The sequence below is a fragment of the Pseudoliparis swirei genome, chromosome 20, assembly GCF_029220125.1.
Source record: "Pseudoliparis swirei isolate HS2019 ecotype Mariana Trench chromosome 20, NWPU_hadal_v1, whole genome shotgun sequence".
NCBI lineage: Eukaryota > Metazoa > Chordata > Actinopteri > Perciformes > Liparidae > Pseudoliparis > Pseudoliparis swirei.
The window spans coordinates 16152275-16166696 of NC_079407.1; the positions used below are offsets into that span (position 1 = coordinate 16152275).

The window sequence follows — 14422 nt, forward strand, 5'->3', positions numbered from 1 at the left end:
CTGCTGTTACTGCCACTCTTTTGAAAAAGTGTACAGTTGGAAAAGCCCCAAACGTTTTGACTGGTTGCCAGATTTGCGTCGAGCTCTGAGACTATTACTTCACTTAAAGAGAATGGTTGAAGAGGTTTAAGTTAGTGTCCCACAAAGTGAAATAAATCATAAACTGCCAACGAGGATGTGTCGGCATGTCTTCTGTTTGCTGCACATTGGAGAGGAGAGAGAGCGTCTGCGGACGGATAGAGAGCCTGTGATTCAAAATGTGGGATGCAGGGATGGATGGAGAAGATGTGTGCTCACAATGGTGGGGCACCAGGTGTGCCTATTGCCTGCTGAATAGGGAAAAGGGCAGGCATTGGCCCGTAGCAACAACACACACACACACACACACACACACACACTGAAAAGGCCTATATCCTCAAGGGACTTGAGGGCTTCATGAAAGCCTGCCTTCAGCCCTCACTTTAATAGTGTCTTATACATTTCAAACCATCCTGCTCACTATGAGCTCTATTGAAATGAATACATAATTAAGTATATTTCTTCTGTGCTTTGTTGAAGTTTATACTTTCGGTAATTGCATTTGTCGTTTTATTTTCATTAGTTCAGCGACGTAAGATATTGTTAGTTTTGTGTGGGTTATTGAGTCCATTAGTCAGTATGATGTGATGGATAGATTCGTAAGAGTTTATTCTTTTTTTTGGGACCTGCACAAAACAAGCAGAATAAGCACAAGAGAAAAGCGAGGATACATGACATAAGCTTGGCACAAACTATCCAAGCATCTAATCATCAAGCTAAAGATAAAACATACATATTACATGTCAAGTATATAGTTTTATAACCAAATATGCTTCCTGCTGCGTGATTACATCATCCCTCTAAGGGGCAGTGCATTTTTTTAATTAAGTGATACAGAGAGTGCATTTTTCTAAATATAAACTAAAGAAAGCATTTAAAACCAGGCCCATCCTCCCAATGCACCGCTTTCGTGGAGCAGAATTGTAAGTTCCACCTCAGCTTGCTTTGCATCATCAGTCTGCCCTTTTCTCCTACATTTCCATATTTATGCAGTTGAGAGAAAATTATACTCTTCTCCTAAGCTGCCATTTTTCCAGCCTCTGTTATAAAGAGGAGAAAAAAGAAAAAATTTGCAACTTATTCGGAAAGTCCCAACTGGTCCTGAGGCAGTAGCAGCAGCTTTGAACGTAACGTGAATGTGACAGCAGGCCTTATGCTGTTTGCAGAGGTAGTTTGTCGCTGTTGAACCCATTCACCTGTGGTATGCCTCTGTTGTATCTTGGAGCCATTCTTAGTGAAGGACCAACTTCATTATCCTGCACACCTCCAAGAAATTCCCCCAATTTATGACAGCAAGCAGTTTCTGACACTTGTCTCCAAAGCTAGGCTCCCTGTGGGCGAGAACAGGGAAGCAAACTGCTGGCACTCGATGATCCTTTCAGTGGCTTAGGGAGCTCTAAATAAGTGTGTGTGTGTGTGTGTGTGCGCGTGTGTGTGCACACTTGTGTGTTTGTCCATACACAGGAGAAAGGTGGAGATCATGCACACACACAGCCTCTTTACTCTCCTGGGAGAGAGGCTCATGCTGCACACCAACACTGTGACCATTACGACCTATAACACTCTTTACGAGGTAACACAACATTTTCCTCTCACATGTCCAACACTACTGCACAATAGTTCTGTGTACAGAATGTGTGACTGAATGTCTTCTCACCACTTCCCGCACCAGATTCTGACAGAGCAGGTGTGCACACAGGTAGTCCACAAACCCCATCCTGAGCCTGACTCAACTGTCAAGATTCAAAACCCAAGTAAGTGTCACGTTAAGTTGTATTCTTTCTCAATGATCAAATTGACTGTCTATATATTTGTTTGTTTGCATGTGATTTCAGTGATTCTCAAGGTGGTAGCCAGCTTGTTGAAGAATTCCGCCCCCTGCTCAGAGCTGATGGAAGTTCGACGCCTCTTCCTTTCAGATATGATCAAACTGTTCAGCAACAACCGCGAGAACAGACGGTGAGCAGAACTTAAAGAGCCTTTTACTCACCCACTCCATTTGTTATCCTTCTGATTACTGTATTAAAAAAATAAAATAAAAGCTGGCACCCCATTTCCACTCCTTGTACTCATATTGGTGCTAAATCATCCTTAGACATGCACATGTTCTTCAGCAGATGTTTCTGTGATCATTCTTGACAGTTGCTCATTGCCGTTTACTTTCTTTTTCATTCCCACAAACCAATCTCTACTTCTAATACCCCCACACACGCTTTAATACATATTGCAAGTCAATTATAAGTCTTTGGAAAACACAGAGCTAAATCAACAACATAATTAGCTTAAAATAACAGGAAGAGTTTATTCCAGTTAAACTGTTTCACTGAAAAAAGAAAAAAACACTAAATTGGTTTTCACTTGTTGCCCCCATAAATGACAGAAGATTTTTTTTTTTTTTATCTTCTGTCAATTTGTTTTGCTGCTGCCAGTTAAACAAACGAATGAAACAATTAATAGCCAAATGTTCAAAACAATCTGTTCAGAATGTGAATAACACAATGCCAAATAGCACAGGAAAGATGTTGAGGAGAAACGGAAGGAACAATCGTTCCAAATACTTAATTAAAAATTTTTTTTTTTACCACAACATCAAATATAAATGTTAAACTTGTTAAAAATAAGAGGATCAGAGTTTACTTGGATTACTGAAATGTATATACCTGGCTTCCATAAGCCATATTTTATTTGTTGATTGTGCGTTTTGCAGGTGTCTGCTTCAGTGCTCAGTATGGCAGGACTGGATGTTTTCTCTTGCCTACATCAACCCTAAAAACTCTGATGAGCAGAAGATCACTGAGATGGTGTATAACATCTTTCGTATTCTGCTCTACCATGCCATCAAGTATGAGTGGGGAGGATGGCGTGTGTGGGTGGACACACTCTCTATAGCTCACTCTAAGGTGAGTACTGTACAACAAGATGGAAACACTGACCTCTGCTGTTGATGGAGACATTCTTTATCTATTCTGTCTCATCTTGACTGTTAAGCTTCTTCTGAAATGATCCTCACAGTTGTTTCAATCATAAATATCTGTCTGACACTAATGTGGCCCTTGTTCTAGGTGACATATGAGGCACATAAAGAGTACTTGGCAAAGCTGTATGAAGAGTACCACCGCCAGGAGGAGGAGAATATTAAGAAAGGAAAGAAGGGTTTGGTTAGCACCATCTCTGGTCTCTCGACTCAGACCTCTGGCATCAATTGCGCAAGTGAGATCGGAGAAATGGACGATAACTCCCAGACACCTGGGAGTAAAAAGGACTTTGAAATTGCAGACTCGTGCAACCTGCTGGCTGAAGGAAAGGTGCCAGAAGAAGCTCTCACGGGAACGGAGGGTACGGTAGATGGGGTCAGGGTTGTAGTTCATGACCTTCTGGTGGACATCAAGGCTGAAAAGGTGCAGGCTACTGAGGTTAAGCTCGATGATTTGGACTTGTCCTCTGACACTCTGGGAGTATCTGAGAATGGAGCACTGGTGGAGGTGGATTCTCTGTTGAATAATGTTTATTGTGCTGCCGTGGAAAAGCTCAACAGTAATGTCAACAGTGTGTTGTTGCCAAAGTGCATTATGGATGACCACCATGCACCCCCACTAATTACTCTCGATGACTACAAGGACAGCATCCCTAACTGCAACAATTTCCTGTTTGGCGAGGTGGCAGGAAGCTTGGAAAACAAGCCACTGCCCGATCCCGGTACAGCTCAGCCTCTTGTACTGCCCAGCCCAGAGCCTCCAGTCCACACCAGCGCCAGTGATGAACTGGGCCTTCTTGCTCACATGACAGGCAGCTCTGAGCTTGGCTCCTTACCCAATATTCTGGAGCAGGATGAGTTTGAACTACAGGGAGCCTCGGAGGGCATCAGCTCTGTAGCTGGTAGCAAAGCTGAGACTTCCTCCACAAGGCCAGAGGTCACCGAGGGTACAGCTGCAGCGGCAGCAGAACAGCACCTCTCATCTATTAAGACCAGCAGTGCAGCAGATGCAACAAGCAACACGTCTGACACCGAGAGATCAGATGATGGCAAAGATAAGGGAATGAACAAGATTCAGACGACAGCCACCACACAGGTTTGTCCGAATTTAAATCACTCTTGAGTTCTCCAGTAAAATGCCATTTTTAGACATCCACATTAAAAAAATAGTAGAGATTCGCTGATTGAAAAAAACATGAACAACTTTGTCAGAGGCACATGTAACAGTAGAAGATCATGAATATTGAAATAGAGCAGCGCCACAGTGAAAGAGTGGTGACCAGAGGAGGGAGACCATTTACCATTGTCAGAATGTGTCGGCCTTTTGAGAACTGTTTTGTATTGGCAGACTCAAAGGAACCCGTTCTTTTCCCAACTAGGTTGTAATAGGGAGATAATGGCCAAGTGCACATCAGGCAACATCCCTCTGAGATTCAGAGAAAGTGGGCTGCTGGAATAGTCGGATGAGCCATCAGGAGGGCAGAAATAGACAAAGCATTATTCTGCAACCATCGCCTGGGATTTGATCCTCTCATATGAGCTGTGCTCTTTCTCAGAGGTCAGGCTCTTTTGCCCAGACGGGGTCACTGATCGAGTGCCAGTGGGAATCAGGGTTTATTTTAAAACCTTACTCTGGTGTTGCATAATTGCTCATGTTGCATTCATCACCCCTGCTTTTTTGCAGCCCCTTGCTGACTCATTCAACTTCATTTTAGAAGTTGCATAAAGCTTGTTTAATTTTTCCTCACCGGTAGGCAGGAAGAGGTTATTTGAGGACTCACTTTAGTCTGGAAATACATTATTCAAAGTAAATAGAATGACTATCGCAAGATTCGCATAACATCTGCACTATCAATTTTTGACAGATGAATAGGATTAGCAAATGTTGATTGAATGTGCGATAACAAATGTATATTTTTACTGTTTTTTACTGTTTTATTGGTCTCCCATCAGAGTCTATATGGTCACCAAGCTACTCAAATGGAGAGGAACATACGCATGGACTTGGGCTTCAGGGGGACACTCATGACAGAGGAACAGAGACGGCAGTTCAGCCCCGGCCCAAGAACCACCATGTTCCGCATCCCAGAGTTCAAATGGTCATCCATGCACCAGAGACTGCTCACTGACCTGTTGTTTGCATTGGAGAGCGACGTCCATGTCTGGAGGAGGTGTGTGAAGGGGTTTTATGTGCACTTGAGAGAGACAGAGAGGGAGTGTGACCATGGTGCTTGTGTGATACCAGATCAGAACTAACATGTCATGTTGATGCTGTTTTTAGACACATTTTTACACTGGCTTTTTCTAAACATCCTATAAATGTATTTAATTTACTGCAGAGTAAAATAGCCATGTGATTTTATATTTTGTGAAAAATGCTTTTACCTCTAATAATAATAACAATAAATGTTTCCCTCTCCATCCCCTGCAGCCACTCCACCAAATCTGTGATGGACTTTGTTAATTGTAATGAGAACATTATTTTTGTCCACAACACCATCCACCTGATCTCACAAATGGTAGACAACATTATTATCGCTTGTGGAGGGATCTTGCCTCTTCTCTCGGCTGCTACCTCTCCCAATGTAAGTGTGCCTCACTGTCTTCACTGTGGGGGGATGCTGTCATCTAGTGGTAGTTTATTATAACCTTTCGTTCTGTGGTTGTCTGTGGTGTACGACGCGACAGTATTTACCTGTTCGAAATAACAATGACTTGTGTTTATTTTTTTGCTCCACTTCACTCAGTTCCGATGTTCTATCCTAAGTATTAATTGAAGCAGTTTTCATTTAACTTCCCTGTTTGTCATTCAGGTTTTCTTTCATTGATTCACTGTATTATCTGATGTAATTAGTTGTCTTGAACTAATCATTTAAAAACATTTAAAAAACAACAACATTTTAATCATTTTATTATGTTTACTTTGTCTATGCAATCTCTAGAACGTCATAGTTATTATTTATACTATTTTAATGTCACCTTGTTGTACTCATGAAATAGATAAAAAATATCCCTGTGGAAGGGTGCAGATTGCATCATTCTCAAATATTTTCCTTTTGAAAGTCTTTCCGTGTTTTAACACAAAGTAAATGAGCTCTAACAAAAGTGTGTGCTTGGGCTCAACCCCTAAACAAATATTTGACATAACGTTGGGTATATTAATATCACGTTGGCTGGAGTTGGATAGTCAGCTGAACTCGGATCAAACTCCAGGAATTCTACCAATTTTGAATATAGTCTGTGCCTCAGAAATGAGACTCCACTCCCCCTCATGTAATAAAGGCCCCTTGCTTCGGCACCCCTCCTGCCCTGCCACTGAGTGTCTCTGTCCTAAATTCAGAAGCACCCACCCCTCTGTTAATACCTGGGATATTCCATTTGAATTGCATATTTCCTAAAAAACAACAACAATGCTTGTGGCTAATGTCTTCTTCCTTGTTGCTTGTGCAAGATGGAGGTGGAGAACATCGAGGCAACGCAGGGCATGTCCTCCGAGACCGCCATCACTTTCTTGTCCCGTCTCATGGTTATGGTGGACGTGTTGGTGTTCTCAAGCTCCCTCAACTTCAGTGAGATTGAGGCCGAGAAGAACATGTCCTCCGGTGGCCTGATGCGTCAGTGCCTCAGGCTTGGTAAGATCATATTTGTGTAGACGTGAACATCAGTCAGTGCAGTGGAACGGTAACACAATTACAATATCTTTCTGTGGGGGTGCATCTTTTGCCAGACACACTGGAAAATTCATGAGCTGGAAAATACCATGACAGTATTCACTTCACACACTAATAATTCCTCTAATCTCCTCTTTGATCGGCAAAGCTAATTCCTTTGCTAATTGTGTACCGAATTGAGGAATGTGTAGGGTTTTTAGGGTCAGAAATTACGCGATCATCACTTTGGAATTCCTAACATGCAGAGAGAATAATTTTCAGTGGTCCTCTCTGCCCTTGTGGGTGTTGGAATGCATCTGTGTATATAATATAGATTTGATGAGTTTCATTTGAATGCAAAGTAGATGACTCCTATATTATAATTAGTCAATTGAGTTGCATTTACTAAACTGTAAAATGTAGAATTCAGTTGTTTTAGTAGAATTATTTTATGCATGAATCATGATAGAAAGTTTGTGTATTTGTGTCTCATATTGTCTCGGGGCACGTGAGGGTGCGTCTGTGTCTATATCTGTTTGCGCCTGTGGGTCTGTGTGCGCGTGAGTCTGCGTTTGCTGGATTGTTGACTCAAAGTGATGCTCTGGGGGATGAAAACTAAACTTCAGACTTCAGTGTCTTTGTTGCAAACATACAGTTTCTCATCACTGGGTTCAGTGTGAAATCAGTCTGGCTGCTAATTTCACTCCCGGCCTCTTTACCCGGCAGCCTGGAACCAATAGTCATCAGAGATAACTGATTAATTTTAAAGAGGTCATTTATGTTGTCAACAGTTAATTTCAGTTTAACCCTAAAGTACGTGCGTGTGTGTGTGTGTGTGTGTGTGTGTACGTGCGTGTCTGTGTGCACAGTGTGTTGTGTGGCTGTTAGGAACTGTCTTGAGTGCAGGCAGAGACAGAGAGACCGAGGAAATAAATCTTCCATGCCCAACAAGACTCAGGAATTCCTGCAAAATGTGGTGGCGTCCAACAAGGTAGGATGTGTGGCCCTAGGAAGTGCCATGCTTACCATGCATGTTACCGTAAGAACACACAACCTCATGCTTAATAATGTGACCTGTAGTGAATCAGCTTTCCTATCCTGAGCATAAAATATTACATCGAAAATAATGTATCGATTCTATAAAACACTATACATTTTAAATGTAGACATGCAAAGATTCATGGCAGAGAGTGATTCATTGTGTGTTGTTTTTAAACCCACAACTGCTAGTGTAATTAATCTCTTACATTTTTGAAGACACGAAGACATGACGTAGCGTGATTTTTATGCTTATGGTGGCATATTTGTTGTACTATGAAAGCTTTCCTAAGATTTTATTGAAACAATCCCAATAGTGCAAGATATTGAATTGGAACCCTTTTATTGTGGTCATATGGTATTGCCAGATACTTGCCAATACACAGCCCGACTAAGTGCCATTTATCCCCCCTCTGGTACTAAATATGTCTAACATACAAATGTTGGCCAATTTGATCAGTTCCAAATGAGACTGTTTTCTAGTATCTTGAATTATGTAAAGAGAATAGTGAAGCAAAAACGAGTTTAATTGAGGTTGGACTGAACAGAGTAGCATATCATATTGTGTCATCGATCAGCTTTAGATAGCCATAGAGACTGTCTCTAGTAACCTGTCTCCCATCAAGGACCCTGATCGCCTTTTGCAGGATCTGGACATCAATCGGCTGCACGCTGTGGTGTTTCGTGATGTGGTGAGTGCTGATGTGTGTCTATATGCAGGGCGTATTAATGCACAACATGCATGTGTTTGTCACAACGACTTGTCTGCAGGTATAGGATGGAAGTAGGATTTTATTTTGTTTGGCAGACAAACAGGTGTGCAATGTAATGCCCTTCAACTTAGTTAAACCCTCAAGGTGCCCTTCCAGAACGAGCTGCTGTCTGCTGAGCACAAGCCCAAACAATTTGAATGGATGTGAATCAAAGCAAGTGTTATAAATGTCTAAGAGTAATAGTGGCAGTACTTTGAAGGTGTTGTCATGCTCCATGCAAGATGCACTAGCTGTGAGTGAACCATTTCAGATGGCGACAGTGGATTGTGTTAAAGGAGATCTTCTGAACAAAGAGTGGTATAACCGTATTGTGATTCCCCCCCACAGGATGACAGTAAGCAAGCCCAGTTCCTGGCTTTAGCTGTGGTGTACTTCATCTCTGTCCTCATGGTCTCCAAGTACCGCGACATCCTGGAGCCACAACGGGAGACTGCCAGAATAAGCCAATCGGGCCGCAGCATGCGTCAGGAGATCAACTCGCCAACCAGCACAGGTATTGGCCAGCTGTGCCCTACCTTTCTGACATCCATTATTCTTCCTGCTCACTAATCTTAGCTTGAGGTGACTGTGTCTGATATAAATGAATAGCAGGTATCTTTGGTTCTTTCTAAATGCTCTCCTGCTAGCTTGAGCTGAAAGCTCATATAGTGAAATAGCAGGGATACCCTGCCTGCACTCCCCTGGCTCACCTCTGATTTATTCATGAGCTTTCATAATTGCACCCTGCACAATTAAATCTGCAAGCAAATGGAGACGGGAGATGGAAGTTATGAACTTGATTAGACATCATCGTTCTCTCAGAAATGAAAGGTCGTATTTGCCTCAAGTCATAAATCATACATTAAGCCGCATGAAAGGAAATCGGCGGTTGCCTACAAAGACTTAACGCAACGTCTGCTGCAGTGCCATATTGCTATTATGAGATGCACGAGTGAGCATACTTCAACTTATGTTCAGACATAAGGTGAATTGAATACAAGCAACAAGAGAAGGAGAAGAGAGGAAAGAGGCTAAATGAGGGCGCAGTTTGAGGAGCTTGGAACACAGAGAAAATAAAATAAGGGAAGATGAGCAGGGAGAAGTTGAGAGCAGCATGCTGGCTAACTACTGTTGGTTTTTGGGGCAGTGGAACCAGGCTTGCTATTTTCAGCCCCATCTGTCAGTGCCCATTAGGCAAGCAATCCACCAGAGGAGAATGGGATCATAGAGGTTGCTCGGAGGAGAGAGGCACACTGCCGCCTTCATAAATTTCACCAGAAAATGGGGGAATTTTCCAGACGGCATTTGGCAGGCGATTGTCTGATGGAGCAGGAAGCCAGACGACTTGCTGGCTAAATCAGGCCCTGCTGACCTCGTTAGGGGAGCATGTGATGAATATTAATGTGGCCGGCCTTGCATCTACTGTCGGTAACTACTGGGTTAGCGTGAACTAACCTCAAAGTAGAAAGGCACCTCTGGAAGCTTCTGAGGAGAAAAAAAGCCAACTGTTGTCTGCTATACAGACGATGCCTTTTCACCTTATGAACAGACCAAATGCTCCAGATTTTCAAAAGGACAAAAGGTTCTCGGTTAACACTCGGCATCGCATGTATATAGAAAAGTACAGTATATTATGTTCCATGATAAGAGAGCAGCTATCTGACTTCTGTAACTGTTTTCATAATATAATATAAAGCTAGCTCTGGAATACAATGCTATTGGTAAATTATTCAGTTTTAAATCCTAATGTCTTACTTATAATGACATACATTTTATGGTGGTTGTAGGCATTGATAAACTCACTCTGAAAATATGTGTTATGTTGATTATAGTGTAGGGATCAACACAATGTTTTATGATTGACTATTTTAATCACTGAACTTGCTTATCCAATGTAATATTAGTATTGTACATACTTTGTTTTGTGGCTGACTCGAGTCTACCTCTCACTCCCTGTTTTCCGTGTGTGTATCTTCGACAGAAACACCAACAGCACTTGACAGCAGTAGGGACCATCCTGTGACATCCGACCTCCACAGGGAAAGCTCCCTTCCCCACTCAGACTCTGGTATTGGAGAGGAGCAGCTCGCCAGCATCCTTAACGGGTCTGATCTGGACCACACTGCGGGACTGCTCATATCTACGCTGTCCCCAGAGGTGAAGAAGTCGCAGGAGAGTCTGTCTGAATCTCCCAGCGTGGAGGTGCTGAAACCACCCTCCTCCATCATCAGCATTAGCCAGCCCAACAAGGGAATCAATGTGAAGGACATATTGAAGAGCCTGGTGGCCGCTCCAGTGGAGGGCTTGGAGGCTGGGCTGGAGGCGGTGTCCTATCCAGAACCTGCTGCCAACACCCAGGCCCAGGCCATGCTGCCTATGCAGTTTCACTCATTTGACAGGTGAGGAGGTGTCATTGGTTGTTCAGATCATCACTGTTGTTGTTTTTTATTATTTTTATTTGTATTAAAGTGTTCTACCAGAGGTTTGACATGGCCCATTTACTACAAATCCTATACACTTAAACTTTTAGGATTAAGTCACTATACCATATATGATATTTCTAATTATGTTATTTATATGCTGACATTAGCTGTTCAAATGACACACATTGCATCCCTGACGTGCCAGGCAACCGTTGCAAAGTATAATACATCTCAAAAGAAGCAAATTATCATCGGTTAACGATTTCAAAACCCTTGCTGTTGCTTTTTGGATGTATTTTTCCAAAAACACATTGGATTCTAGTTATGTCTTTACAGTATCAATTAACACACTTCATTGAGTGGTCAAATACATACAAGTGAACTTGATTTATTCTGCTTTAAAAAAACAACGATCAAATTCACCTTACCTGTGCTTAGAAATCATGCCTTTAAAACACAATCATTAGTAATATATGTAACTCAATGTTGACAACAAAATCTAAACTATACAACTGGACAGTAAAGTATGCAGTACATGATTTGTAGTTACAGTAGAAAGTCATAACTGGCTAAAACCCTACTATGGTCCTTGAACTGAACTTCGGCAAAGGCAAAAGGAAATCTAGATGATATAAAACAAGATAACAATTAATGGTATCAAATGGTTGTCATTCTCTGAGATTTAACTTAACATAAACATTTCATGACATAAAAGATGTTTGTGTACGTGTGGTGGTAAGTGCTATCACTCAAATGCTGATCTTAAGTCTATTTTAGTTCACCAGTTTACCACTAATGGTTTCTAAGTAGCACGCAACACATTATTCATTTCAGGCCCTCTGGTATTTTACTTGTACCCAACGGTAAGGAATTCCTGTGTTTGAAAAGGTCTCTGGAGCACTGAGGCTCTGCTGCGGTTTATTTACGTTCCTGGATTAGATAAAACCACACAGTAATCCGTATGGATTTGGGAGTTTACAAATCTGCTCCTGAAGGGATTTCAAGATCCATGTGTCTGATCCCAATTTTCTATGGTTGATAACATTTTTTAAATCATAATTTTTCGGAAAGTAATTTGAGTCGGTGTAGCTCAAACAAAACCTCCTGCTTTCCTCTGATCGCCACAGATTTGGTGAAGTGTCTGTGTAATCACTGCCAGGCTCTAGAGAGATGGCAGAGGAAACAGAGTCAGAAGGAACAATGGGGCCTCCCTTCTTTATAATGCATGCTGCTGCTGAGCTGGGCTGAGGTGAGCCTGATGAATAGGGGAGAAGATGGAGGAGTGTGTGTGTAGAGAGGACAGCTGAGAGGGTGGGGGTCTCCAGGGCGTTGATGACAGATTAAACAGAAGCGGCCTCACGCCACACCATGGCCAGCCCTGTCGACCTCACCGCTCACACCCGTAATGGGAACTGGCAGCCTGAAATGAGTCGCCACAGCAACGTGTATTATTTTTGAAATGCTTTCACACAAACCTTCCTGACCACATATACAACTTTGTCTCATGCTTTTCATGTCGCTCCCCCCCTCTCGCCTCTATTTGCTGTGTCTAATTGTTTGCCACCTGCCAGCGAAATGAGCTGCCAGACATGGGCAGGCCTTTCATTTGTCTGTCAGGGTGACAATAGATTGGGAGTGACAACATCAAAAAGGAAAAAAGAGGAAAAGAATGTCTTAAAGTGGAACGCACAGGAGCGGTTGTCGCAGAGGCCCCGCCAAGAGAGACTTTCATAGAGGAGGTTTGGTTTGCTTAACATCCAGATGTCCATTAGACCAGATGGGAATACAGTACAGAAATTGTTGTAGAGCCATGATAATTGTTTTTAATTGAATGTGTGTGTGGTGTGTACAAGTGAGCACATTTCATCTGTGTTCTGGAAAAAGCACCATTGGATTAGATTCCATCTGTTGGATTTATAGAGGCAACATTTCTTTGGTTATACTTTACACAGCAGTCATCTCCCACAGACACAATCATATTTAATATTAATTCCAAGATTAATCCATTCTTTATTCTCTCTGCAACTCAATTAAGACAATTCTATTAATAATATATGCGCTAGATAATCTATACATGATTCATGAGTACTCTGCTAATTAATTATTCATTAAAAGAGGTCCATGTTTCCTGGGGATCAAATGTAACGTGCCAAAGAACAGACAGGCCTCTGCTGGAAGATGCACGCGAGGGATGCATTTGGAAAGATTAATTTCACGCCGACTTCCGGCAATCAAAACAAAACCCACTCCTCGTGTTCTGATATGTGTCGATTAGATTTCACAAAGGAGAGCGGCACAAAGATCTACTAAATAAATTATTCCTGTCATCAGGGTTCTTCAAAGCACAGCTGTATCTCTGGAGATAGAATTCTAGTTCGCTTTTAAGTATTTCTCGCTCTCTCTTAACTAACAGTAGATCTTGATCTGTTAAATTAAAAAATATATATATTAAACTACTATTTTTCATTTGCTTGCCTGTTCGGTGGGTGCCATTGAAAGAACAATGTCATTTTATGTGTAGTATAATCTACTTTTTGCATATTTGAGAGAGAAATTACAGAGCTATTTCATTTGTTACATAGAACATTATGGCCATGATCATTGTGAGAAAGTGGTTGAACAGGAGAAGAGGAAGCGAGATGCATTCAAAAAGATCCTGAAGGCCACGTTCCATTTGTTTAGCATGGAGTCCAGCATGTTTGACTTGATCCATGAGATGGACTGTGGATATACAGTGGAAGTGCAACATGAAATGGTAAAAGTCTGTGTTGTTTTGTTGAGGAAGGATTTCTGGGGATTTTCTTCAGATGACACAAGTCTTAGCTTGTGACACAGCAGAGGCCTGGCCTGTGTTACCCAGAGTAACTGCCGGAGATTGGACAAGACATTATCTGGCACCCTCACGAACCCGAAGGCCAACTGCAGATCTGATAAGGACAGGCTCTCCTTCTCCATCCTGTCAGGGAGCTCTTGCAGGGCCAGGTCCACTGCATCATCTTTAATCCTTGGCCAATGCCATTGCATGTGAGCAGAGGTCTGGTGTGGTGTGTCTGTTTCCTGCGCTCTTACATGAGGTCACAAGTGTAACTTCCATCTCGAGGCTCCACAATGGTTTTTTTTTATCGATGTTTAATTTATGAGCTCTGCCCCTTTTTTCTTTTCGCACCATGTGATGTTGTGTACTTTCACAAATGAAAGGGAAGCCACTGCTCATTAATACATTACTATATTAAATAGTTTTCTATGGTCTTAGCTTCTAAAATGATTGTTCAGGCTGGCTTTAAGAGTATGGTATCTTAATATTATAATATATGCTGTTTGCTCGATATTGTAATATAATATCTATTATAAAACCAGTAAACAGAAAATTCAGAATAAACCATGATAATACATTAAGTTCAGAAGGATACATACCTCTTCTTTATATTGAGGTATTACTTACATTATCCACTACATAGTGTTTGTATCAAGTTGTGTGCATACAATGTCTATACTTGTATATTTGGA

General features: G+C 41.8%; 1 protein-coding gene across 7 annotated transcripts in view; it reads left to right on the top strand.

Moving 5' to 3' along the window:
- The window catches only part of nbeab (neurobeachin b), a 188102-nt gene that overhangs the window by 76481 nt on the left and 97199 nt on the right, over positions 1–14422 (top strand). For all 7 annotated transcript variants that reach the window (XM_056440918.1, XM_056440921.1, XM_056440922.1 and 4 more), the window contains exons 18-29: positions 1543–1651; positions 1751–1832; positions 1914–2037; positions 2786–2978; positions 3141–4148; positions 5006–5223; positions 5484–5637; positions 6504–6684; positions 7572–7693; positions 8367–8432; positions 8841–9006; positions 10474–10891. In XM_056440918.1, the coding sequence (XP_056296893.1) occupies positions 1543–1651; positions 1751–1832; positions 1914–2037; positions 2786–2978; positions 3141–4148; positions 5006–5223; positions 5484–5637; positions 6504–6684; positions 7572–7693; positions 8367–8432; positions 8841–9006; positions 10474–10891 (2841 nt within the window). The remainder of the gene's footprint in view (positions 1–1542; positions 1652–1750; positions 1833–1913; positions 2038–2785; positions 2979–3140; positions 4149–5005; positions 5224–5483; positions 5638–6503; positions 6685–7571; positions 7694–8366; positions 8433–8840; positions 9007–10473; positions 10892–14422) is intronic.